Here is a 26,683-nt window from a genome sequence, read left to right as displayed (position 1 = left end):
CCCGGGAGTGAATGGGACAGTGTAGGGGGAGATCACCCCGGGAGTGAGTGGGACGGTGTAGGGGGAGATCACCCCGGGAGTGAGTGGGACAGTGTAGGGGGGAGATCACCCCGGGAGTGAATGGGACGGTGTGCGGGGAGATCATCCCGGGAGTGAATGGGACGGTGTAGGGGGAGATCACCCCGGGAGTGAATGGGACAGTGTAGGGGGGTGATCACCCCGGGAGTGAATGGGACGGTGTAGGGGGAGATCACCCCGGGAGTGAATGGGACAGTGTAGGGGGAGATCACCCCGGGAGTGAATGGGACAGTGTAGGGGGGAGATCACCCCGGGAGTGAATGGGACGGTGTGCGGGGAGATCACCCCGGGAGTGAATGGGACGGTGTAGAGGGAGATCACCCCGGGAGTGAATGGGACGGTGTAGGGGGTGATCACCCCGGGAGTGAATGGGACGGTGTAGGGGGAGATCACCCCGGGAGTGAATGGGACAGTGTAGGGGGAGATCACCCGGGAGTGAGTGGGACAGTGTAGGGGGAGATCACCCCGGGAGTGAATGGGACAGTGTAGGGGGAGATCACCCCGGGAGTGAATGAGGCAGTGTAGGGGGAGATCACCCCGGGAGTGAGTGGGACAGTGTAGGGGGAGATCACCCCGGGAGTGAATGGGACAGTGTAGGGGGAGATCACCCCGGGAGTGAATGAGGCAGTGTAGGGGGAGATCACCCCGGGAGTGAGTGGGACAGTGTAGGGGGTGATCACCCCGGGAGTGAATGGGACGGTGTAGGGGGAGATCACCCCGGGAGTGTGTGGGACAGTGTAGGCGGAGATCACCCCGGGAGTGAATGGGACAGTGTAGGGGGAGATCACCCCGGGAGTGAATGAGGCAGTGTAGGGGGAGATCACCCCGGGAGTGAATGAGGCAGTGTAGGGGGAGATCACCCCGGGAGTGAGTGGGACAGTGTAGGGGGAGATCACCCCGGGAGTGAGTGGGACAGTGTAGGGGGAGATCACCCCGGGAGTGAGTGGGACAGTGTAGGGGGAGATCACCCCGGGAGTGAATGAGGCAGTGTAGGGGGAGATCACCCCGGGAGTGAGTGGGACAGTGTAGGGGGACATCACCCCGGGAGTGAATGGGACAGTGTAGGGGGACATCACCCCGGGAGTGAGTGGGACAGTGTAGAGGGAGATCACCCCGGGAGTGAGTGGGACGGTGTAGGGGGAGATCACCCCGGGAGTGAGTGGGACAGTGTAGGGGGAGATCACCCCGGGAGTGAGTGGGACAGTGTAGGGGGTGATCACCCAGCGAGTGAATGGGACGGTGTGCGGGGAGATCACCCCGGGAGTGAATGGGACGGTGTAGAGGGAGATCACCCCGGGAGTGAGTGGGACAGTGTAGGGGGAGATCACCCCGGGAGTGAATGGGACGGTGTAGGGGGAGATCACCCCGGGAGTGAGTGGGACAGTGTAGGGGGAGATCACCCCGGAGTGTGTGGGACAGTGTAGGCGGAGATCACCCCGGGAGTGAATGGGACGGTGTGCGGGGAGATCACCCCGGGAGTGAATGAGGCAGTGTAGGGGGAGATCACCCCGGGAGTGAATGGGACAGTGTAGGGGGAGATCACCCCGGGAGTGAATGGGACGGTGTAGGGGGAGATCACCCCGGGAGTGAATGGGACAGTGTAGGGGGAGATCACCCCGGGAGTGAATGAGGCAGTGTAGGGGGAGATCACCCCGGGAGTGAGTGGGACAGTGTAGGGGGTGATCACCCCGGGAGGTGAATGGGACGGTGTAGGGGGAGATCACCCCGGGAGTGTGTGGGACAGTGTAGGCGGAGATCACCCCGGGAGTGAATGGGACAGTGTAGGGGGAGATCACCCCGGGAGTGAATGAGGCAGTGTAGGGGGAGATCACCCCGGGAGTGAATGAGGCAGTGTAGGGGGAGATCACCCCGGGAGTGAGTGGGACAGTGTAGGGGGAGATCACCCCGGGAGTGAGTGGGACAGTGTAGGGGGAGATCACCCCGGGAGTGAGTGGGACAGTGTAGGGGGAGATCACCCCGGGAGTGAATGAGGCAGTGTAGGGGGAGATCACCCCGGGAGTGAGTGGGACAGTGTAGGGGGACATCACCCCGGGAGTGAATGGGACAGTGTAGGGGGACATCACCCCGGGAGTGAGTGGGACAGTGTAGAGGGAGATCACCCCGGGAGTGAGTGGGACGGTGTAGGGGGAGATCACCCCGGAGTGAGTGGGACAGTGTAGGGGGAGATCACCCTGGGAGTGAGTGGGACAGTGTAGGGGGTGATCACCCAGCGAGTGAATGGGACGGTGTGCGGGGGAGATCACCCCGGGAGTGAATGGGACGGTGTAGAGGGAGATCACCCCGGGAGTGAGTGGGACAGTGTGCAGGGAGATCACCCCGGGAGTGAATGGGACGGTGTAGGGGGTGATCACCCCGGAAGTGAATGGGACGGTGTGCAGGGAGATCACCCCGGGAGTGAATGGGACGGTGTGCAGGGAGATCATCCCGGGAGTGAGTGGGACAGTGTAGAGGGAGATCACCCTGGGAGTGAATGGGACGGTGTGCAGGGAGATCACCCCGGGAGTGAATGGGACAGTGTAGGGGGTGATCACCCCGGGAGTGAATGGGACGGTGTAGGGGGAGATCACCCCGGGAGTGAATGGGACGGTGTAGGGGGAGATCACCCCGGGAGTGAGTGGGACAGTGTAGGGGGAGATCACCCCGGGAGTGAATGGGACGGTGTGCAGGGAGATCACCCCGGGAGTGTGTGGGACAGTGTAGGCGGAGATCACCCCGGGAGTGAGTGGGACAGTGTAGGGGGAGATCACCCCGGGAGTGAATGAGGCAGTGTACGGGGGGGGGGGGACATCACCCCGGGAGTGAGTGGGACAGTGTAGGGGGAGATCACCCCGGGAGTGAATGAGGCAGTGTAGGGGGGAGATCACCCCGGGAGTGAGTGGGACAGTGTAGGGGGAGATCACCCCGGAGTGAATGGGACAGTGTAGGGGGAGATCACCCCGGGAGTGAATGAGGCAGTGTAGGGGGAGATCACCCCGGGAGTGAATGGGACAGTGTAGGGGGAGATCACCCCGGGAGTGAATGAGGCAGTGTAGGGGGAGATCACCCCGGGAGTGAGTGGGACAGTGTAGGGGGAGATCACCCCGGGAGTGAATGGGACAGTGTAGGGGGAGATCACCCCGGGGAGTGAGTGGGACGGTGTAGGGGGAGATCACCCCGGGAGTGAGTGGGACAGTGTAGGGGGAGATCACCCCGGGAGTGAATGGGACGGTGTGCGGGGAGATCATCCCGGGAGTGAATGGGACGGTGTAGGGGGAGATCACCCCGGGAGTGAATGGGACAGTGTAGGGGGTGATCACCCCGGGAGTGAATGGGACGGTGTAGGGGGAGATCACCCCGGGAGTGAATGGGACAGTGTAGGGGGAGATCACCCCGGGAGTGAATGGGACAGTGTAGGGGGAGATCACCCCGGGAGTGAATGGGACGGTGTGCGGGGAGATCACCCCGGGAGTGAATGGGACGGTGTAGAGGGAGATCACCCCGGGAGTGAATGGGACGGTGTAGGGGGTGATCACCCCGGGAGTGAATGGGACGGTGTAGGGGGAGATCACCCCGGGAGTGAATGGGACAGTGTAGGGGGAGATCACCCCGGGAGTGAGTGGGACAGTGTAGGGGGAGATCACCCCGGGAGTGAATGGGACAGTGTAGGGGGAGATCACCCCGGGAGTGAATGAGGCAGTGTAGGGGGAGATCACCCCGGGAGTGAGTGGGACAGTGTAGGGGGAGATCACCCCGGGAGTGAATGGGACAGTGTAGGGGGAGATCACCCCGGGAGTGAATGAGGCAGTGTAGGGGGAGATCACCCCGGAGTGAGTGGGACAGTGTAGGGGGTGATCACCCCGGGAGTGAATGGGACGGTGTAGGGGGAGATCACCCCGGGAGTGTGTGGGACAGTGTAGGCGGAGATCACCCCGGGAGGTGAATGGGACAGTGTAGGGGGAGATCACCCCGGGAGTGAATGAGGCAGTGTAGGGGGAGATCACCCCGGGAGTGAATGAGGCAGTGTAGGGGGAGATCACCCCGGGAGTGAGTGGGACAGTGTAGGGGGAGATCACCCCGGGAGTGAATGGGACAGTGTAGGGGGAGATCACCCCGGGAGTGAATGAGGCAGTGTAGGGGGAGATCACCCCGGGAGTGAGTGGGACAGTGTAGGGGGACATCACCCCGGGAGTGAATGGGACAGTGTAGGGGGGACATCACCCCGGGAGTGAGTGGGACAGTGTAGAGGGAGATCACCCCGGAGTGAGTGGGACGGTGTAGGGGGAGATCACCCCGGGAGTGAGTGGGACAGTGTAGGGGGAGATCACCCCGGGAGTGAGTGGGACAGTGTAGGGGGTGATCACCCAGCGAGTGAATGGGACGGTGTGCGGGGAGATCACCCCGGGAGTGAATGGGACGGTGTAGAGGGAGATCACCCCGGGAGTGAGTGGGACAGTGTGCAGGGAGATCACCCCGGGAGTGAATGGGACGGTGTAGGGGGTGATCACCCCGGGAGTGAATGGGACGGTGTGCAGGGAGATCACCCCGGGAGTGAATGGGACGGTGTGCAGGGAGATCATCCCGGGAGTGAGTGGGACAGTGTAGAGGGAGATCACCCTGGGAGTGAATGGGACGGTGTGCAGGGAGATCACCCCGGGAGTGAATGGGACAGTGTAGGGGGGTGATCACCCCGGGAGTGAATGGGACGGTGTAGGGGGAGATCACCCGGGAGTGAATGGGACGGTGTAGGGGGAGATCACCCCCGGGAGTGAGTGGGACAGTGTAGGGGGAGATCACCCGGGAGTGAATGGGACGGTGTGCAGGGAGATCACCCCGGGAGTGTGTGGGACAGTGTAGGCGGAGATCACCCCGGGAGTGAGTGGGACAGTGTAGGGGGAGATCACCCCGGGAGTGAATGAGGCAGTGTACGGGGGGGGGGGACATCACCCCGGGAGTGAGTGGGACAGTGTAGGGGGAGATCACCCCGGGAGTGAATGAGGCAGTGTAGGGGGAGATCACCCCGGGAGTGAGTGGGACAGTGTAGGGGGAGATCACCCCGGGAGTGAATGGGACAGTGTAGGGGGAGATCACCCCGGGAGTGAATGAGGCAGTGTAGGGGGAGATCACCCCGGGAGTGAATGGGACAGTGTAGGGGGAGATCACCCCGGGAGTGAATGAGGCAGTGTAGGGGGAGATCACCCCGGGAGTGAATGAGGCAGTGTAGGGGGAGATCACCCCGGGAGTGAGTGGGACAGTGTAGGGGGAGATCACCCGGAGTGAGTGGGACAGTGTAGGGGGAGATCACCCCGGGAGTGAGTGGGACAGTGTAGGGGGAGATCACCCCGGGAGTGAATGAGGCAGTGTAGGGGGAGATCACCCCGGGAGTGAGTGGGACAGTGTAGGGGGACATCACCCCGGGAGTGAATGGGACAGTGTAGGGGGACATCACCCCGGGAGTGAGTGGGACAGTGTAGAGGGAGATCACCCCGGGAGTGAGTGGGACGGTGTAGGGGGAGATCACCCCGGGAGTGAGTGGGACAGTGTAGGGGGAGATCACCCTGGGAGTGAGTGGGACAGTGTAGGGGGTGATCACCCAGCGAGTGAATGGGACGGTGTGCGGGGAGATCACCCCGGGAGTGAATGGGACGGTGTAGAGGGAGATCACCCCGGGAGTGAGTGGGACAGTGTGCAGGGAGATCACCCCGGGAGTGAATGGGACGGTGTAGGGGGTGATCACCCGGAAGTGAATGGGACGGTGTGCAGGGAGATCACCCCGGGAGTGAATGGGACGGTGTGCAGGGAGATCATCCCGGGAGTGAGTGGGACAGTGTAGAGGGAGATCACCCTGGGAGTGAATGGGACGGTGTGCAGGGAGATCACCCCGGGAGTGAATGGGACAGTGTAGGGGGTGATCACCCCGGGAGTGAATGGGACGGTGTAGGGGGAGATCACCCCGGGAGTGAATGGGACGGTGTAGGGGGAGATCACCCCGGGAGTGAGTGGGACAGTGTAGGGGGAGATCACCCCGGGAGTGAATGGGACGGTGTGCAGGGAGATCACCCCGGGAGTGTGTGGGACAGTGTAGGCGGAGATCACCCCGGGAGTGAGTGGGACAGTGTAGGGGGAGATCACCCCGGGAGTGAATGAGGCAGTGTACGGGGGGGGGGACATCACCCCGGGAGTGAGTGGGACAGTGTAGGGGGAGATCACCCCGGGAGTGAATGAGGCAGTGTAGGGGGAGATCACCCCGGGAGTGAGTGGGACAGTGTAGGGGGAGATCACCCCGGGAGTGAATGGGACAGTGTAGGGGGAGATCACCCCGGGAGTGAATGAGGCAGTGTAGGGGGAGATCACCCCGGGAGTGAATGGGACAGTGTAGGGGGAGATCACCCCGGGAGTGAATGAGGCAGTGTAGGGGGAGATCACCCCGGGAGTGAGTGGGACAGTGTAGGGGGAGATCACCCCGGGAGTGAATGGGACAGTGTAGGGGGAGATCACCCCGGGAGTGAGTGGGACGGTGTAGGGGGAGATCACCCCGGGAGTGAGTGGGACAGTGTAGGGGGAGATCACCCCGGGAGTGAATGGGACGGTGTGCGGGGAGATCATCCCGGGAGTGAATGGGACGGTGTAGGGGGAGATCACCCCGGGAGTGAATGGGACAGTGTAGGGGGTGATCACCCCGGGAGTGAATGGGACGGTGTAGGGGGAGATCACCCCGGGAGTGAATGGGACAGTGTAGGGGGAGATCACCCCGGGAGTGAATGGGACAGTGTAGGGGGAGATCACCCCGGGAGTGAATGGGACGGTGTGCGGGGAGATCACCCCGGGAGTGAATGGGACGGTGTAGAGGGAGATCACCCCGGGAGTGAATGGGACGGTGTAGGGGGTGATCACCCCGGGAGTGAATGGGACGGTGTAGGGGGAGATCACCCCGGGAGTGAATGGGACAGTGTAGGGGGAGATCACCCCGGGAGTGAGTGGGACAGTGTAGGGGGAGATCACCCCGGGAGTGAATGGGACAGTGTAGGGGGAGATCACCCCGGGAGTGAATGAGGCAGTGTAGGGGGAGATCACCCCGGGAGTGAGTGGGACAGTGTAGGGGGAGATCACCCCGGGAGTGAATGGGACAGTGTAGGGGGAGATCACCCCGGGAGTGAATGAGGCAGTGTAGGGGGAGATCACCCCGGGAGTGAGTGGGACAGTGTAGGGGGTGATCACCCCGGGAGTGAATGGGACGGTGTAGGGGGAGATCACCCCGGGAGTGTGTGGGACAGTGTAGGCGGAGATCACCCCGGGAGTGAATGGGACAGTGTAGGGGGAGATCACCCCGGGAGTGAATGAGGCAGTGTAGGGGGAGATCACCCCGGGAGTGAATGAGGCAGTGTAGGGGGAGATCACCCCGGGAGTGAGTGGGACAGTGTAGGGGGAGATCACCCCGGGAGTGAATGGGACAGTGTAGGGGGAGATCACCCCGGGAGTGAATGAGGCAGTGTAGGGGGAGATCACCCCGGGAGTGAGTGGGACAGTGTAGGGGGACATCACCCCGGGAGTGAATGGGACAGTGTAGGGGGACATCACCCCGGGAGTGAGTGGGACAGTGTAGAGGGAGATCACCCCGGGAGTGAGTGGGACGGTGTAGGGGGAGATCACCCCGGGAGTGAGTGGGACAGTGTAGGGGGAGATCACCCCGGGAGTGAGTGGGACAGTGTAGGGGGTGATCACCCAGCGAGTGAATGGGACGGTGTGCGGGGAGATCACCCCGGGAGTGAATGGGACGGTGTAGAGGGAGATCACCCCGGGAGTGAGTGGGACAGTGTGCAGGGAGATCACCCCGGGAGTGAATGGGACGGTGTAGGGGGTGATCACCCCGGGAGTGAATGGGACGGTGTGCAGGGAGATCACCCCGGGAGTGAATGGGACGGTGTGCAGGGAGATCATCCCGGGAGTGAGTGGGACAGTGTAGAGGGAGATCACCCTGGGAGTGAATGGGACGGTGTGCAGGGAGATCACCCCGGGAGTGAATGGGACAGTGTAGGGGGTGATCACCCCGGGAGTGAATGGGACGGTGTAGGGGGAGATCACCCCGGGAGTGAATGGGACGGTGTAGGGGGAGATCACCCCGGGAGTGAGTGGGACAGTGTAGGGGGAGATCACCCCGGGAGTGAATGGGACGGTGTGCAGGGAGATCACCCCGGGAGTGTGTGGGACAGTGTAGGCGGAGATCACCCCGGGAGTGAGTGGGACAGTGTAGGGGGAGATCACCCCGGGAGTGAATGAGGCAGTGTACGGGGGGGGGGGACATCACCCCGGGAGTGAGTGGGACAGTGTAGGGGGAGATCACCCCGGGAGTGAATGAGGCAGTGTAGGGGGAGATCACCCCGGGAGTGAGTGGGACAGTGTAGGGGGAGATCACCCCGGGAGTGAATGGGACAGTGTAGGGGGAGATCACCCCGGGAGTGAATGAGGCAGTGTAGGGGGAGATCACCCCGGGAGTGAATGGGACAGTGTAGGGGGAGATCACCCCGGGAGTGAATGAGGCAGTGTAGGGGGAGATCACCCCGGGAGTGAGTGGGACAGTGTAGGGGGAGATCACCCCGGGAGTGAATGGGACAGTGTAGGGGGAGATCACCCCGGGAGTGAGTGGGACGGTGTAGGGGGAGATCACCCCGGGAGTGAGTGGGACAGTGTAGGGGGAGATCACCCCGGGAGTGAATGGGACGGTGTGCGGGGAGATCATCCCGGGAGTGAATGGGACGGTGTAGGGGGAGATCACCCCAGGAGTGAATGGGACAGTGTAGGGGGTGATCACCCCGGGAGTGAATGGGACGGTGTAGGGGGAGATCACCCCGGGAGTGAAAGGGACAGTGTAGGGGGAGATCACCCCGGGAGTGAATGGGACAGTGTAGGGGGAGATCACCCCGGGAGTGAATGGGACGGTGTGCGGGGAGATCACCCCGGGAGTGAATGGGACGGTGTAGAGGGAGATCACCCCGGGAGTGAATGGGACGGTGTAGGGGGTGATCACCCCGGGAGTGAATGGGACGGTGTAGGGGGAGATCACCCCGGGAGTGAATGGGACAGTGTAGGGGGAGATCACCCCGGGAGTGAGTGGGACAGTGTAGGGGGAGATCACCCCGGGAGTGAATGGGACAGTGTAGGGGGAGATCACCCCGGGAGTGAATGAGGCAGTGTAGGGGGAGATCACCCCGGGAGTGAGTGGGACAGTGTAGGGGGAGATCACCCCGGGAGTGAATGGGACAGTGTAGGGGGAGATCACCCCGGGAGTGAATGGGACGGTGTAGGGGGAGATCACCCCGGGAGTGAGTGGGACGGTGTAGGGGGTGATCACCCCGGGAGTGAATGGGACGGTGTAGGGGGAGATCACCCCAGGAGTGAGTGGGACAGTGTAGGGGCAGATCACCCCGGGAGTGAGTGGGACAGTGTAGGGGGAGATCACCCCGGGAGTGAATGGGACGGTGTAGAGGGAGCTTCACTCTGCGTCTGACCCCGGGAGTGAATGGGACGGTGTAGAGGGAGCTTCACTCTGCGTCTGACCACGGGAGTGTGTGATGGGACGGTATGTGGGGAGCTTCACTCTGTTTCTGACCCCGGGAGTGTGTGATGGGACAGTGTGGAGGGAGTTTCACTCTGTGTCTGACCCCGGGAGTGAATGGGACGGTGTAGAGGGAGCTTCACTCTGTATCTGACCCCGGGAGTGTGTGATGGGACGGTGTGGAGGGAGATTCACTCTGTATCTGACCCCGGGAGTGTGTGATGGGACAGTGTGGAGGGAGTTTCACTCTGTGTCTGACCCCGGGAGTGTGTGATGGGACAGTGTGGAGGGAGATTCACTCTGTGTCTGACCCCGGGAATGTGTGATGGGACGGTGTGGAGGGAGCTTCACTCTGTGTCTGACCCCAGGAGTGTGTGATGGGACAGTGTGGAGGGAATTTCATTCTGTGTCTGACCTCGGGAGTGTGTGATGGGACAGTGTGGAGGGAGCTTCACTCTGTGTCTGACCCCAGGAGTGTGTGATGGGACAATGTGGAGGGAGATTTTATTCTGTGTCTGACCCCAGGAGTGTGTGATGGGACAGTGTGGAGGGAGATTTTATTCTGTGTCTGACCCCAGGGGTGTGTGGTGGGACAGTGTGGAGGGAGATTTTATTCTGTGTCTGACCCTGGGAGTGTGTGATTGGATGGAGGGAGCTTCACTCTCTCTCTGACTGCAGAAGTGTGTAATGGGTTGGTGGGGAGGATGTTGCATAATCCCTTAGATTTTTGACGTGTTGCAATAACTTCTGTGTCTGTGCAGGTCCAAGGCCCAAACATGTCTCTGGAGGAGCTGAAGTATGTTGCCATCCTCACTGGCTCAATCCCCATTGGATTCTGCTTGAAACAGACCGGTATGTTCCACAATGGTCCACACTCTCACCTGCTACTGGGGGGGATCTGTATTAGTTTGCAGACATAATTTTCAGGCTGGGAAAATGGGCTTTGGCCTCCACCACAGTCTGTGGCAGAGCATTCCACAGATTCACTATTCTCTGGCTAAAAAATTCCTCCTTACCTCTATTCTAAGGGTCACCCCTGAATTTTGAGGCTGTGCCTTCTCGTTCTGGATACCCCCGCCATTGGAAGTATCCTCTCTACATCCACCCTTTCTGATGCTTTCAACATTCAGTAGGTTTCAATGTTCACATTCTTCTAAATTCCAGTAAGTTCAGGCCCAAAGCTGGCAAATACTCCTGATATGTTAACCTCTTCATTCCCAGAATCACCCTCATGAACCTCCTCTGGACTCTCTCCAATGACAACACATCCTTTCTGAGATATGGGGCCCAAAACTGATGACAATACTCCAAGTGTGGCCTAACTAGTGTCTTATAAAGGCTCAGCATTATCTCCTTGCTTTTATATTCTATTCCCCTTGAAATAAATGCCAACATTGCATTTGCCTTCTTTACCATAGACTTGACCTGTAAATTAAACTTCTGTGAGTCTTGTACAAGGACTCCTCAGTCCCTCTGCACCTCTGATGTTTGAACCTTCTCCCCATTTAGATAATAGTCTGCACTATTGTTCCTTTTACCAAAATGCATTATCATATGTTTCCCAACACTGTATTCCATCTGCCACTTTTTGGCCATTCTTCCAATTTGTCAAAGTCCTGCTGTAATTGCATTGCTTCTTCAGCACTACCTATCCCTCCACCTATCTTCGTGTTATCTGCAAACTTTGCCACAAAGCCATCAATTCCATTATCCAAACACTGACAAACAAGTGAAAAGCATCGGGCCCAATACTGACCCCTGAGGAACACCACTAGTTACAGAGAGCCAACCAGAAAAGCCCCTTTTTATTCCCATTTGCTGCCTTCTTCTGTCAGCCATTCCGCTACCCATGTCAGTATCTTTCCACTAGTGCCATAGGATTTTACCTTGTTAGGAAGCCTCATGTGTGTCACTTATCAAATGCCTTTTGAAAATCCAAGTAGATGACATTCACTGACTCTCCTTTGTCCACCCTGCTTGTTACTTCCTTGAAGAACTCTTAACAGATTTGTCAGGCAAGGTTTCCCTTCACAGAAACCATGCTGATGTTGACTTATTTTATCATTAGTCTCCAAGTACCCTGAAACCTCATCCTTAGTAATAGATTCCAACACTTTCCCAACCACTGATGTTAGGCTAACTGGCCTTTCTTTTGCCGTCCTCCCTTCTTGAAGAGTGGAGTGACATTTGCAATCTTCCAGTCCTCCAAGACTGTGCCAGAATCGAGTGATTCTTGAAAGATCATGACCAGTGCATTCGTTATCTCTTCAGCAACCTCTCTCAGGACTCTGGGATGTAGTCCATCTGGCCCAGGTGACTTATCCATCTTAAGACCTTTGAGTTTGCCCAGCACGTTTTCCTTTGTAGTAGTAATGCACTCACTCCTGCTCCCTGACACTCATGGACCTCTGGCACATGTCTTCCACAGTGAAGACTGATACAAAGTACCCATTAAGTTCATTTGCCATTTCTTTGTCCCCATGACTACCTCACCAACATCATTTTCCAGTGGTTCAATATCAACTCTCACCTCCCTTTTACTCTTTATATGACTGAAAAAACTTTTCGTGTCCTGCTTCATATTATTGGCAAGTCTCTCATGCCTTTGTAATCCCCTTTATTCCATTGTGATACTGAGTCACCTGACATGCTTCTCCCTCTCAGATTGTAGTATGAATTCAATCATATTATGATCACTGCCTCCGAAGGGTTCCTTTACTTTAAAACTTTAAATTCCCTAATAAGATCTGGGTTATTACACAAAACCCAACCTAAGATGGCTTTCCCCAAGTAGGCTCAAGCACAAGCTGCTCTAAAAAGCCATCTCGCAGACATTCAACAAATTCCCTCTCTTGTGATCTGACACTAACCTGATTTCCCCTTGCGTGTTGAAGACCCCTATTACAATTGTGACATTACTCTTATTACATGCCTTTAAGGCTGACTTATACTTGTGCGTACGGGCTACGCCATAGGCCTGATTTAGAATTTTGCGTAGCCCTACACCGTAGCGAGCATGCGTAGTTGTGTTTGTGTTGCTCTGCAATTCACCGCCAAAACGCTAGTTGGCGGTGGGGTTTCTATGCCACTGTGTTGAGTTTCTTCATGAGAGACATAGACAAGGAAATTCATTTCAAATATTTTCGGATGTCGGCAGGTAGACTTGACGATCTGGTTCATCGTCTCCAACCATTTATTTCACATCAGTGTACGGGCATGGCGGAGAAAAGCAACTGGAAATGCAATGCTACCAAGCGGACCAATCACAGTTGTTGCAGTCTGTGTCACCACGACGCATGAGTTACATTTTTGGGGAGGTGCACGTCACCCTACGGCGTAGGGTACACGGTACCTACGGCATACGTTTGACGCAGAAGTATAAATTGGGCTTTATCCAGCTCCCTTTGCAATGTCAACTCTATATCTTGGCAAGTATTTGGAGGCCTATGTTGTTGAGGCATTATGTTGCAGTTGTACAAGATGTTGGTGAGATTTATGAGGATGTTGCCGGGACTTGAGGGACTGATTTATGGAGAGAGGTTGGGACTTTATTCCTGAAATCATAGAAAGATACAGCTCAGAAACAAGCCTTTTTATATGACCCTATCTACCTGTGACACCACTTTCAATGAATTACGGACCTGCATTCCCAGATCCCTTTGTTCTACTACATTGCTCAGTGCCTTACCATTCATTGTGTAAGACCAACCCTGGTTGGTCCTGTTGAAGTGTCCTACCATTCATTGTGTAAGACCAACCCTGGTTGGTCTTGTTGAAGTGTCCTACCATTCATTGTGTAAGACCAACCCTGGTTGGTCCTGTTGAAGTGTCCTACCGTTCACTGAGTAAGACCTACCCTGGTTGGTCCTGTTGAAGTGTCCTACTGTTCACTGAGTAAGACCTACCCTGGTTGGTCCTGTTGAAGTGCAACACCTCCCACTTGTCCCTCTGCTGAGTGACTGAACCATCTTGACCAACCTCCCATGAGGGACCTTGTCAGATGCCTTGTAGGCAACATCCACTGTCTTGTCTTTGTCAACTTTTGTAAGCTGCCTTGAAAAACTATAAAATTGGTTAGATATGATCTACCACGAAGCCATGCTGACTATCTTTAATCAATCCACGTCTATCCAATTACTCATATATCCGGTCCCTGAGAATGCCTTCCAAAAACATTCTCACTATTGATGCCAGGCTCACTGGCCTATAATTTCATGGTTTATTTTTAGAGCCTTTCTTTAACAACAGAACAACATTGACTATCCTCCAAACCCCTGGTACCTCTCCTGCCGCAAAGGATGATTTAAATATCTCTGCCAGTGCCCCAGCACTTTCTGCACTTGTCTTCTGCAGGGTCCTAGAGAGCACCTTGTCAGTCACTGGGGATATTTCCACCCTAATTTGCCTCAAGACAGGAAAAACCCTCCTCCTCTGAATCTGTATCGGGTCCATGCTGCTTTGCCTCACTTCCATAGACTGCGTCCATCTCCTGAGTAAATGCAGATGCAAAAAGTGTATTTAAGATCACCCCTTCTCTTTTGGTTCCACACGTGGATTACCATTCTAATCTCCAGAGGGCCAATTTTGTTCCTCGCAATCCTTTTGCTCTTAATATATCTGTAGAACCCCTTCGGATTCTCCTTCACCTTGTCTGTTTGGACAACTTCATGCCTTCTTTTAACCCTCCTGATTTCTTTCATAACTGTTCTCTTACATTTCTGAGCACCTGATTTGTTCCTATCTGCCTATATCTGCTATGCACCTCCTTCTTTTAACCAGAGCCTCAATATCTCAGAAAAACCAAGGTTGACAGACACATACAAGCTTTGTACTCTCAAAATCTCACTTTTGAAGGCCACCCACTTACCAAGTACAAATTTGCCAGAGAACAGTCTGTCCCAATCCACACTTGCCAGATCCGTTCTGATGCCATCAAAACTGGCCTTCCTCTAATTTAGAATCTCAACCTGAGGACCAGATTTCCTCTTCCATATTTACTTTGAAACTAATGGGATTGGGTCACCAGATGCAAAGTGTTTCCCTACACAAACTTCTGTCATCTGCCCTGTCTTATTCCTTAATAGATAATGTATCGCACTCTCTAGTTGGGACCTCTATACATTGATTTAGAAAACTTTCCCGAACCTATTTGATAAACTCTATTCCATCCAGCCCTTTTACAATATGGGGGTCCCAGTCAATGTGTGGAAAGTTAAAATCACCTACTGTCATAACTTTATGTTTCTTGCAACAGCCTGCGATCTCTTTACAAATTTGTTCCTCTAAATCCCAAGGACTGTTGGGTGGTCTGTAATATAGGCCTATTAACATGGTCATACCTTTCTTATTTCCCAGTTCCACCCATAACGCCTCGCTAGACGAGTTCTCCAGTCTGTCCTGATGGAGCACTGTCATGATATTTTCCCTGACTAGTACCGCCTCCCCCCCCCCCCCTTTAATCTCTCCGCTCTGTCGGGACCCCAGAATATTGAGCTACCAGTCTTGCCCCCTCCTCCAACCAAATCTCACTCATGGTTACAACATCATAATTCCAGGTGTTGATCCGTGCCCTGAGCTCATCTGCCTTTCCACGATACTTCTTGCATTGAAATATGTGCAGCTCAGGACACTAGTTGCACCATGCTCAACTTTTTAATTTCTAACTTTGTCTGTCTCCACTATCCACTAACTGTTCCTATCCCCCTTCACTTCTAGTTTAAACCCTGCCCACCCCATGCAGTATGAACAAACTTTGCTGATCGGATATTAGTTCCTTTCCAGTTCAGGTGCAAACCGTCTCTTCTGTACAGGTTCCACCTTTCCCGGAAGAGAGCCCAATCGTCCAAAAATCATATTCCCTCCCTCCTGAGCCACGTATTAATCTGTAATCTTCCTATTTCTGGCTTCACTAGCACGTGGCACAGGTAGCGATTCTGAGATCACAACCCTGTAGGTCCTGCCCTTTAACTTAGCACCTAACTCCCTGAACTCATTTTGAAGAACCTGGTCATTCTCCTACCCATGTCATTGGTAACTACATGAACCACAACCTCTGGCTGTTCACCGTCCTACTTAAGAATGCTGAGGACTCAATCTGAGATATCCTGGACCGCAGCACCTGGGAGACTCCAGAGATGTGTGTCAGACATGGCTGTAAGCAGCACTGGGGCCTCACAGGGGACTGTATTGTCTTCTTTCCTGTTTACCCTGTGTACTTTGGACTTTAGATACAACACTGATTCTTGTCCTTTGCAGAAATTCTCTGATGACTCAGCAATATTTGGGTTTATAAAGGGTGGACGGGAGGATGAGTACAGGGTTCTGGTGGAGGACTTTGTCAAATGGTGCAAGCTGAATCATCTGCAGCTCAACATCAGTCAGACAAAGGAGATGGTGATGGACTTTAGGAAGACTGAGCCTGCACTGCTCCCTGTTACTACTGATGGTGGGGATGTGGATGGGGTGAGAACCTTCCAGTACCTGGGGGTGCACCAACACGGAGGCTGTGTACAAGAAGGGCCAGAGTTGCCTCTATCTCCTGAGGAGACTGAAGTCCTTTGGAGTATGCAGGCCTCTCCTTCACATATTCTACCGGTTTTTTGTACCAGAAAGATCTTCTATGCGGTGGTGTACTGAGGCAATGGCATCAACAGGGGTGTTACCATCAGGCTCAATAAACTGATTCGAAAGGCTGGCTCTGTTATAGGGGTCAAACTGGACAGACGGGAGGCTGTGGTAGAACAAAGGACCCCACGGAAAACCCTGACAATTCTGGACAATGTTTCTCACCCTCTGCATGCCACCTTGGCTGAACAGAGGAGCATTTTTAGTAAAAGACTGAGACAACTGCGCTGCTTCAATATGAGGTCATTCTTACCCTTGGCCATTAGGCTCTATAGTGAGTCAACCTATAGTGGGGGAAGTGATGACGCCCCTCCTGTTAGACTGTTTGTGCTAACTTATTCTTTTTATTTCACTTCTAATATTTATATTTGTGCACTTGGAATACTACCGTGACACTGTAATTTCCATTGGGATCAGTAAAGTATCATCATCAAACCATTCTCATCCACAGAACCACCCTCCAGTTCCCCTAACCCTGTCACCACAGTTCGCCTCTTCTCCCCCTCCCCTTCCCTTCTAAGTCAGTGCCAGAGATCCGACCTCTGTGACCTTCCTCTGCTAGGTCATCCCCCCCCCACCAGTATCCAAATTAGTATACCTATTGTTGAGGGGGATGGCCACAGGGGTACTCTGTACTGGCTGTTTAACCCCTTTCCCCTTTCCCCTTCCTGATGGTCGTCCTGTGTCCTGCACCTTAGGTGTAACCAGCTTTCTTTATATCCTATCTACCCCTCAGCCTCCCAATTGGTCCAGATATTTTCCAGTTCCAGATCCAACTCCTTAATGCAGAGTGTTAGAAGCTGCAGCAGGATACACTTCTCACAAATGTAGTCGTCAAGGAGACAGGAGGTCTCCCTGCCTTCCCACATCCCTCAAGAGAAGCACTCCACTATCCTGCCTGGTATCTCCCTACTATCCTAACCAAGCAGATAGAAAGAATGAAAAACAAGGAACTAGTCAACCTTCAGCTTGTTCTTTTGCTTTCTCAAGCCTTGAAAACCTTCACTCTAATGCTGACCTCTCCGATGATGGCCGCTTCAAAAATGGCCCATAGAGTGTAGGAGACTGAGACGTGTATAAAACCATGGAGGACACAGATTGGGTGAATGAGCACAGTCTTTTTCCCAGGGTTGGGCAATCAAGAACCAGAGGTCACAGGTTCAAGGTGAGAGGGGGAAAGAGATTTAATAGGGACCCAGGGGGCAACTTTTTCCACCCAGAGGGTTGTCCGTCTATGGAACGAGCTTCCAGGAGAAGAGGTTGAGGCTGGAACTTTAACAGCATTGACAAAGGCACATGGACAGGTGCACGGATAGGAAAGGTTCAGAAGGACACGAGTATAATGTGACCAACTAGAACAGGCTTAGTTGAGAATCTGGGCTGGCATTGATGATTGGTGAATGGTCTGTCTCCATGTTGGACGCGTTATTTGTCAGAAGCGGTTCACACCTGACGCCGATACAGAGGGAGCGCCACGGGAAGCCGTGGGTGGTGGGAATCCTGCCAGTGACCCTCTCTCTCTCTCTCTTGCCACCCCACAGGGAAGCTGGGGAGACAGATCAGCGCCACGCTGATCGGGTTCACTATTGTGGCGGCAACCTGTGGCCTTCACACCTTCCATTCGCTCCTGTGCATCTTCATCACCTGGGCAATCATCAGGTTCTGCACCAGGTACGTGTCCATCATGTCCCTCGATCCCTCGCCCCTCACCGAGACCTGCTGCTTTGCTCTCTACACCCACAACTGTGTGGCTAGACACAGCATAAGTGCCGTCAATAAATTTGCCAGCAACACAACCGTTGGCAGGGTTTCAGATGGTGACGAAGAGGAGCACAGGAGTGAGATAGATCAGCTTGTTGAGTGGTGTCGCAGCACAACCTTGCACTCAACGTCATTAAAACACAGGAAGTGATTGTGGACTTCAGGCAGGGGAAGTCAAGGGAACACACACCAGTCCTCATCAAGGGATCAGAAGTGGAAAGGGTGATTAATAGAACATAGAACAGTACAGAACAGACCTTTTGGCCCACAGTGTTGTGGCAAACTAGGTGAAAAGTGAATCAAAAAACCCTCAAACTAATCTCTCCTACCCTCCATCTGCACAACCCTCCATCTTCCTCACATTCATGTGCCTATCCAAACATCTTTTAAAAGCCTCAAATGTATTTGCCTCTACCACCGTATCAGGCAGCACGTTCCAGGCATCCACCCCTCACATCCCCTCTCACCTTCAGTGCATGCCCTCTGGTATTAGACATTTCATGTGGAAGGCACTAGCAGTTCCAGGTGTCGGGGGCATGAAGCGTATGAAGCTGCCAGAACTAGATAGAAGGTCCTTCGGAACCTGAGAGGTCTGAAGGTAGGTAAGTCACCTGGACAAGATTGTGTATACCCCAGAGTTTTGATTCCCACTCTTTGTCTTGCTGGCATTGAGGAAGAGGTTATTTGTCTGGACCAGGCCTTGACTCGACTACCTCCTCTCCAAAGGCCATCTCATCATTGTTGGTGAAGAGTCCCACCACTGGCAAGAAGCACGGGCCCGTGTGAACACTGGAGGAATGAAAAGCCTCCCTGCAGCGGCATCAAAGGCACAGAGCATCGCTCACAAAGAAACACAGACTCAATTTTTCACAGAAGGAAGACAGTTGGTAATGCCGTTACTGTACCAAGCCGGTGATTAGGCTTGTGCCAACTGGTTGAAGGGAAGTAGCCGATCCTGAACCTGGTGAAGTGGGGCTTCGGGCTTCTGTACCTCCTGCCCGATGGGAGATGCGAGAAGATGGCACGGCCTGGACAGTGGCGATCTTTGACGGTGACCTTGCCTCCCTGAGGCAGCACCTGGTGTAGATACTCCCGATGGTGGGGAGAGATGTACTGGGCTGAGTGAGTACACTCTGCAGCTTCTTACCTTCCTGACCGTACCAGACCGTACCTGACCGTACCAGACCCTACCAGCCTGTATCTGACCGTACCAGACCCTAGCTGACCGTACCTGACTGTACCTGACCCTACCAGACCGTACCAGACCCTACCAGACGGTACCTGACCGTACCAGACCGTGACGTAACCAATCAGCATACTCCCATCTTCAATCGTTTAATTGGAGGAGGGCAAATGACACACGCTGAAAGGAGCTGGAGGGGGTCAGCCGTTGTCTGTGTCTGACCTGTGTAAGCAGCAAGATCTCCTGATGTGGACCCCCCAACGAAGTCAACAATTAGTTGCTTTACCAGGGCAGTGGGAAGTGTAGACAAACTTAGCTGTAGGCAAAAGAACTGGGGGTAGAGTTTTTTTCCTCTCCCACAATTCATTCTTTTTCCTCCTTTATATCTGCTCAGTTAAAACAGTAGGGATGCCCGGCAGGATAGTGGAATGCTCCTCTTGCAGGATGTGGGAAGGCGGGTTGACCTCCGGTGTCCCTGACCACTACACCTGCGAGAAGCGCAACCATTTGCAGCTTCTAACACTCTGCATTAAGGAATTGGCTCTGGAACTGGATGAAATCTGGATCAGTGGGAGGTTGAGGGGGTGATAGTGCAGGACTCAGGAAATCGGGTGACAGTCAGAGGGGAGAAAGGGTTATACAGTCAGTGGCCATCCCCTTCAACAACAGGTATAAAACATTCAATACTGTGAGTGGGAAATGGCCCAGCAGAGGAAAGGCACATCTCTGTCACTCAGAAGGGAAGTGAGGGGGGAGGGAGAGAGAAGAGTTGAGCTGTGGTGAAACTTGTTTGCAGGAGGGGCAGGACTGGCAGCTCACTATTCCAGGGTTCCGATGTGTTAGACACGACAGAGTGGGAGAGATTAAAGGAGAAGGGACGGCATTACTAGTCAAGGAAAATGTCACGGCAGTGCTCAGTCAGGACAGATGGGAGAACTTGTCTAGTGAGGCATTTTTGGGTGGAACTGATAAATAAGAAAGGTGTGACCACGTTGATTACAAACCACCCTCCCAAATTCAAGGGTTTTAGAGGAAGACATTTGCAGAGAGATTGCAGAATGTTACAAGGTTGGGTATAGCAGGTGGTTTTAACTTTCCACATATTGACTGGGACTTCCATACTATAAAAGGACTCGATAGCATCGTATTTGTCAATTGTGTTCAGGGAAGTTTTCTTGACCAGTATGTAGAAGTCCCAACGAGAGAGAGTGTGAAACTTGATCTGCTATTAGGGAATGAGGCAGGGCAGGTGACAGAAGTTTGTGTCGGGAACAGTTTGCATCTCGTGATCACAATGCCATTCGTTTCAAAGGAAATGTGGAAAGGGGGAGGTCTGGTCCGCGGACAGATTCTGAATTGAAGAAAGGCCAATTTTGATAGTATCAGAAAGGATTTGGCAAGTGTGGATTGGGACAGGCTGTTTTCTGGCAGAGGTGCACTTGGTAAGTGGAAGGCCTCAAACGTGAGATTTTGAGAGTGCAAAGCTGGTACGTGCCTGTCAGAGTAAAGCAGGAGATTACAGGCCGGTGAGTAAGTTGCGGGAAAGTTATTAAAAGGGATTCTAAGGGCCTGGATATACAAGTCTTTGGAGAGACATGGACTGATTAAGGATAGTCAGCATGGTTTCCTGCATGGTAGGTCACGTCTAACCAATCTTATAGTTTTTCAAGGAGGTTTCCAGTAAAGTTGATGAAGGCAAGGCAGTGGATATTGTCTACATGGACTTTAGAAAGGTATTTGACAAAGTTCTGCATGGGAGGCTGGTCACAAAGGTTCAGTCGCTCAGCATTCAAGATGAAATTGGATGAAAGTAAATTGGATTAAACATTGGCTTTGTGGGAGAGTGGTAGTGGATGGCTACCTCTCTGAGTGGAGGCCTGGGACTGGCAGCTGCATGGATCCGTTGCTGTTTCTCATCTGTATCAACAGTCTGGATGATCATGTGCTTAACCGGATCAGCAAATTTGCGGATGACAAGAAGATTAGGGGTGCGGTGGACAGTGAGGAAGGCTATCATGGCTTGCAGAGGGATCTGGACCGGCTGGAAAATGGAATTTAATGCAGACAAGTGCAAGACATTGCACTTTGGTTTGGTAGGTCTGACAGTGAACGGTAGGGCATTGTGATAGAACACAGGGATAGAGAACACAGAACCATCGTTCACTGGGTGTGGCGGAACACGGGGATGGGGGCCTGTCAATACAGAACCATCGTTCACTGGGTGTGGCGGAACACGGGGATGGGGCCCTGTCAATACAGAACCATCGTTCACTGGGTGTGGCGGAACACGGGGATGGGGGTCTGTCAATACAGAACCATCGTTCACTGGGTGTGGCGGAACACGGGGATGGGGGTCTGCCAACACAGAACCATCGTTCACTGAGTGTGGTGTCACAGGTAGATAGGTTATAAAGAAAGCTTTTGGCACATTGACTTCCATCATTCAAAGTATTGAGTACAGGAGGTGGGATGTTATGTTAGTTGTATAAGAGGTTGGGGAGGCCTAATTTGGAGTATTGCGTGCAGTTTTGGCCACCTACCTACAGGAAAGATGTGAATGTGTAGAAAGAGTACAGAGGGCCTGAGTTATAAAGAAAGACTGAATAGTTCAGGACTATTTTCCTTGGAATGTAGGCGATTGAGAGGAGATTTGATAGAGGCATACAAAACCTGGGCTGTACTTTTTTATGCCTATGATTAAATGACTGTAGCTCTTTTTTTTTTACTGACGCTGAGTGAAAGATTTGTCGTTCTGGCTCCACTCACCGAGGTGTCCAGTCTCACTCCAGTACGGGATTTGGAGTATTGTGTTCAGTTCTGGAAAGATGGAAAGAGTGCAGAGGAGATTTCTGAGGATGTTGCCAGGACTTGAGTGACTGAGTTATACTGAGAGGTCAGTCAGTTTAGGACTTTATTCCTTGAAGCAGTGTTGGAGACTGAAGGGCACAGGTAGGGTGAATATACACAGGCTTGGGCAAGCAAGAACCAGAGGGCACAGGTTTAAGGTGAGAGGGGGGAAAGAGGTTTAATGGGGACCCGAGGGGCAACTTTTTCACCCAGAGGGTGGTCTGTCTATGGAACGAGTGGCCAGAGGTTATCTGTACAGCAACCGCTCTCTCTCCCACCGCTGTCTGTGCCGCCAGCCGCGCTGGCAGCTTGTTGTGTGTACTTAGAAAATGATAGGCGGCAGTTAACCAGCCGCCGTGCATAAGCACCTACCACCCTGCACTGGAGACCACTAACGTCGTCAGACACAGTATAAACACACAGAGTACTCAGGTAAGTAACACCTGTAGCAAGGCTGAGACCGTTTGCTGCTGTGGTTCAAAATGCTTTCCAAGAAAAGAAAAGTTGACATCGAACGTCGGATATTCAACGATAATTGGAAAGATCGCTTTTTCTTCTGTGAGATCAACCGCAAACCTGTGTGTCTGATATGCTCGCAACAAGTGGCTGTGGCAAAAGAGCACAATATCAAACGACACTATGAGACGTCAGACGGAGAAAAAAATGACAAGTACGCAGGACGACTCAGAACACAAAAGGTAAACGAGCTTGAAGCAGCTCTGAGAAAACAGCAATCAGTTCACCAATAGGCGAGAGACTCATGATGGAGCTGTCGAGGCCGCTATATTATTGCCAACAAAACAGCTGCTGTGTCGAAGCCATACTCAGAGGGGGATTTCATCAAAGCATGCATGCTGACGGCGGCTGAGCTGGTGTGCCCTGAGAAGAGACAGGCTTTTGGTAATATCAGCTTGTCAAGAAATAGCGTGGCAGAGAGAATCGGGGACCTTGCAGGAGATTTGAGCAGTCAACTAAAAGACAAAGTGAAGTCATTTATTGCCTTCTCTATTGCAATTGATAAGAGCACCGATGTGACTGATGTAGCTCAATTGGGAATATTTATTTGTGGTGTTGATGAATCTTTGACCGTCACCGAGGAGTTTGTGGAGATGGTGCCCATGAGAAACACCACAAAGGCGAACGATGTTTTCTCCAGCCTCGTCAGGGCCTTGGACGGACTGGGGGTTGACTGGAGTCACGCTGTCAGCGTGGCAACAGATGGTGCACCGTCCACGGTCGGGGAAAAGGCAGGTGTTGTTGGGAAACTCAGAGAGAAAGTTCAGACAGCGAATCCAGAGCAGGAATTCTGGAATTTTCATTGTATTGTACACCAAGAGGCGTTATGTAGCAGCAGCCTGAAACTGATCGCTGATGTTGCTTGAAATTCCAGCATCTGCTTATTTCCTCGTGGTTGCCTGATGTTTACAGGCTGGTTAAAGCCAAGAGATGTCAGGTGTCTGGAAGCAGCAAGTGAAAAATGAGTGAAACTGTTCGATGCACTGCGACATGTAAGCAAAATGCATCATGAAATATTGAGTGTTATAATATTGTGATCCATTCATTTTCTGACTATTATTGTAAATGTGATCACTTCAATAAAAATTAGAGGCTAACTGTGTTCATTGAGTTTGATTGCTGGAAGAGGGCTAATAAAAATTAGGTGCAGTTGTGTAGCCTACATTTACAATTTGTTTCGTTAGGTCTACATTTGTGGCTGCTAATGTTCGATTTCAAATGGCTTATTAATGGAAAGGGTGTGGCTCCCAAAACAATCTTAGCCAAAATAGCATCATTTTTTCTCTCTCTCATCACAACTTTCTTGTAGCCTACGACTGTAAGTTAATACCAATCATAAAAATAATGCTTGCTAGGCAATCTCCTTCATAAGAAACGAAATTCGTAAAGTGAAACACTTTGTAGATATAGCAGAGACTGAGACACATGAGAGCAGGTTGAAAAAACGAAGGTAACGAAAGCTGTGGGAGCACGCGTGCGTGCACAACTGATCCCGCCCGTGACCTAAAATGAGTTTGACACCCCTGCCTTACGGGCAGCATCAGGTATTGAACCCGTGTTCCTGGTGCTGGGCGCTGTACCCTGTCACACGCTGTAGTCACTCCAGCTATCGCGTGCATTGTTGGAGATGCTGGTGACCTTCCCGAGACAGTCAGAGCGGGAGAGAGGTGTCAGGGTCGAGCCACTCGTCTGCAATGGTGGGGCAGTTGGACAAACTAAGAGCTTTCACTCTCTCCTGCAGATACTGCTACCAGCTCACTCTGGCCTGGATGTTCTCATATCTTCTCCTCTTCCGCATGCTGGGCTACCTGGGGCTGCCATCCCCCAATCCCTTCGCCAATGCTGTCCAGCTCCTGCTGACGCTCAAGGTGAGTGCAAACCGGGCAGCAGGGGTCGACCAGGGACAGGAGGGTCAGTTGCTGACCACCCACTCTCTCCCTAACTCACACCCACTGTCCCCCACCTGTTCTCCCCACTCTGCACCTCATTACCCACCACCTGACCCCTCCCCCTTTCCCCACCCCTTCCCCTCTTTCCCCACCCCTCCCTCCACTTTCCCCACCCCTCCCCTCTTTCCCCACCCTTCCTCCTCTTTCCCCACCCCTTCCTCCACTTTCCCCACCACTCCCCACTCTTCCCCCACCCCCTGTTCCCGCCCCTCACCCTCTGCCCACTCCAACTCCCTACACCCACTCTCACCCCGCTCTCCACCCTCTTCTCCCACCCTCGTCCCTTTCCCCTCTCATTCCGTATACTCCCTCTTACACCTTCCCAACTCCTCCCCCAACACCCTCCCACCTCTTCCCTATCTCCACACTCACCCCACCCCACTCTATCTATCTATCCCCGCCCCCCCACCTTTCAACCCCTCTCTCTCCCCTCCCTCTCTTCCACCCCCTCAATCTCTCCTTCTCTTCCTCTCACTCTCTCCCTCTCTTCCCCTCACTCTCTCCTCTCCTATCACCCTCACAGTCTCTCTGTCTCTCACTCACCAGATGGTGAGCCTGGCGGCAGAGTTGAACCCGGTCTACCTGGAGGCGTTGAGCCGGGGACGGACTCCCCCTGGTCGTCATCCGCTGGACGGGGTGATGCCTGGACTACGGGAGATTCTCTGTTACAGCTACTGTTATCTGGGCATTATGACCGGTGAGAAATCCCCTTGTCCAAACCCTGGCGCCTACTCCCTACCTCAACGCCATCTTCTCCTTCCTCCACCCCCACCCACCCTCTCATCCCCCCCACACCCCTCCTCTCCACCCCCCACCCACCCTCTCATCCCACCCACACCCCCTCACCCCTCTCCACCCCCACCCACCCTCTCATCCCCCAACACCCCCCTCTCCACCCCCACCCACCCTCTCAACCCCCACACCCCCTCACCCCTCTCCACCCCCGACCCACCCTCTCATCCCCCCACATCCCCTCACACCTCTCCACCCCTACCCACCCTCTCATCCCCCCACACCCCTCCTCTCCACCCCCACCCACCCTCTCATCCCACTACACCCCTCCTCTCCACCCCTACCCACCCTCTCATCCCCCCACACCCCTCCTCTCCACCCCCACCCACCCTCTCATCCCCCCACACCCCTCCTCTCCACCCCCACCCACCCTCTCATCACCCCACACCCCTCCTCTCCACCCCTACCCACCCTCTCATCCCCCCACACCCCTCCTCTCCACCCCCACCCACCCTCTCATCCCCCCACACCCCTCCTCTCCACCCCCACCCACCCTCTCATCCCCCCACACCCCTCCTCTCCACCCCTACCCACCCTCTCATCGCCCCACACCCCTCCTCTCCACCCCCACCCACCCTCTCATCCCCCCACACCCCTCCTCTCCACCCCTACCCACCCTCTCATCCCCCCACACCCCTCCTCTCCACCCCCACCCACCCTCTCATCCCCCTACACCGGTCCTCTCCACCCCCACCCACCCTCTCATCCCCCCACACCCCTCCTCTCCACCCCTACCCACCCTCTCATCCCCCCACACCCCTCCTCTCCACCCCCACCCACCCTCTCATCCCCCCACACCCCTCCTCTCCACCCCCACCCACCCTCTCATCCCACTACACCCCTCCTCTCCACCCCCACCCACCCTCTCATCCCCCCACACCCCTCCTCTCCACCCCCACCCACCCTCTCATCCCCCACACCCCTCCTCTCCACCCCCACCCACCCTCTCATCCCCCCACATCCCTCCTCTCCACCCCCACCCACCCTCTCATCCCCCCACACCCCTCCTCTCCACCCCTACCCACCCTCTCATCCCCCTACACCGGTCCTCTCCACCCCCACCCACCCTCTCAACCCCCACACCCCCCCACCCCTCTCCACCCCGACCCACCCTCTCATCCCCCCACATCCCCTCACACCTCTCCACCCCCACCCACCCACTCATCCCCCCCACACCCCTCCTCTCCACCCCCACCCACCCTCTCATCCCCCCACACCCCTCCTCTCCACCCCCACCCACCCTCTCATCCCACTACACCCCTCCTCTCCACCCCCACCCACCCTCTCATCCCCCCACACCCCTCCTCACCACCCCCACCCCACCCTCTCATCCCACCACACCCCTCCTCTCCACCCCCACCCACCCTCTCATCCCACCCCCCC

General features: G+C 54.4%; 1 protein-coding gene across 1 annotated transcript; it reads left to right on the top strand.

The window, feature by feature from the left end:
- Positions 1 to 10,386: 10,386 nt before the first annotated feature.
- Positions 10,387 to 25,205, top strand: LOC140193216 (lysophospholipid acyltransferase 7-like; the record flags this gene model as incomplete). Its single annotated transcript, XM_072250611.1, has 4 exons — positions 10,387 to 10,480; positions 17,794 to 17,923; positions 24,301 to 24,427; positions 25,055 to 25,205. Coding segments are annotated over exons 1-4 (484 nt in total), but the record flags the coding sequence as incomplete, so codon positions are not given.
- Between the last annotated feature and the right edge of the window lie 1,478 nt (positions 25,206 to 26,683).

The sequence above is a fragment of the Mobula birostris genome, unplaced genomic scaffold (assembly GCF_030028105.1).
Source record: "Mobula birostris isolate sMobBir1 unplaced genomic scaffold, sMobBir1.hap1 scaffold_4474, whole genome shotgun sequence".
Lineage (NCBI taxonomy): Eukaryota > Metazoa > Chordata > Chondrichthyes > Myliobatiformes > Myliobatidae > Mobula > Mobula birostris.
This window is presented reverse-complemented; position numbering and strand designations above follow the sequence as displayed.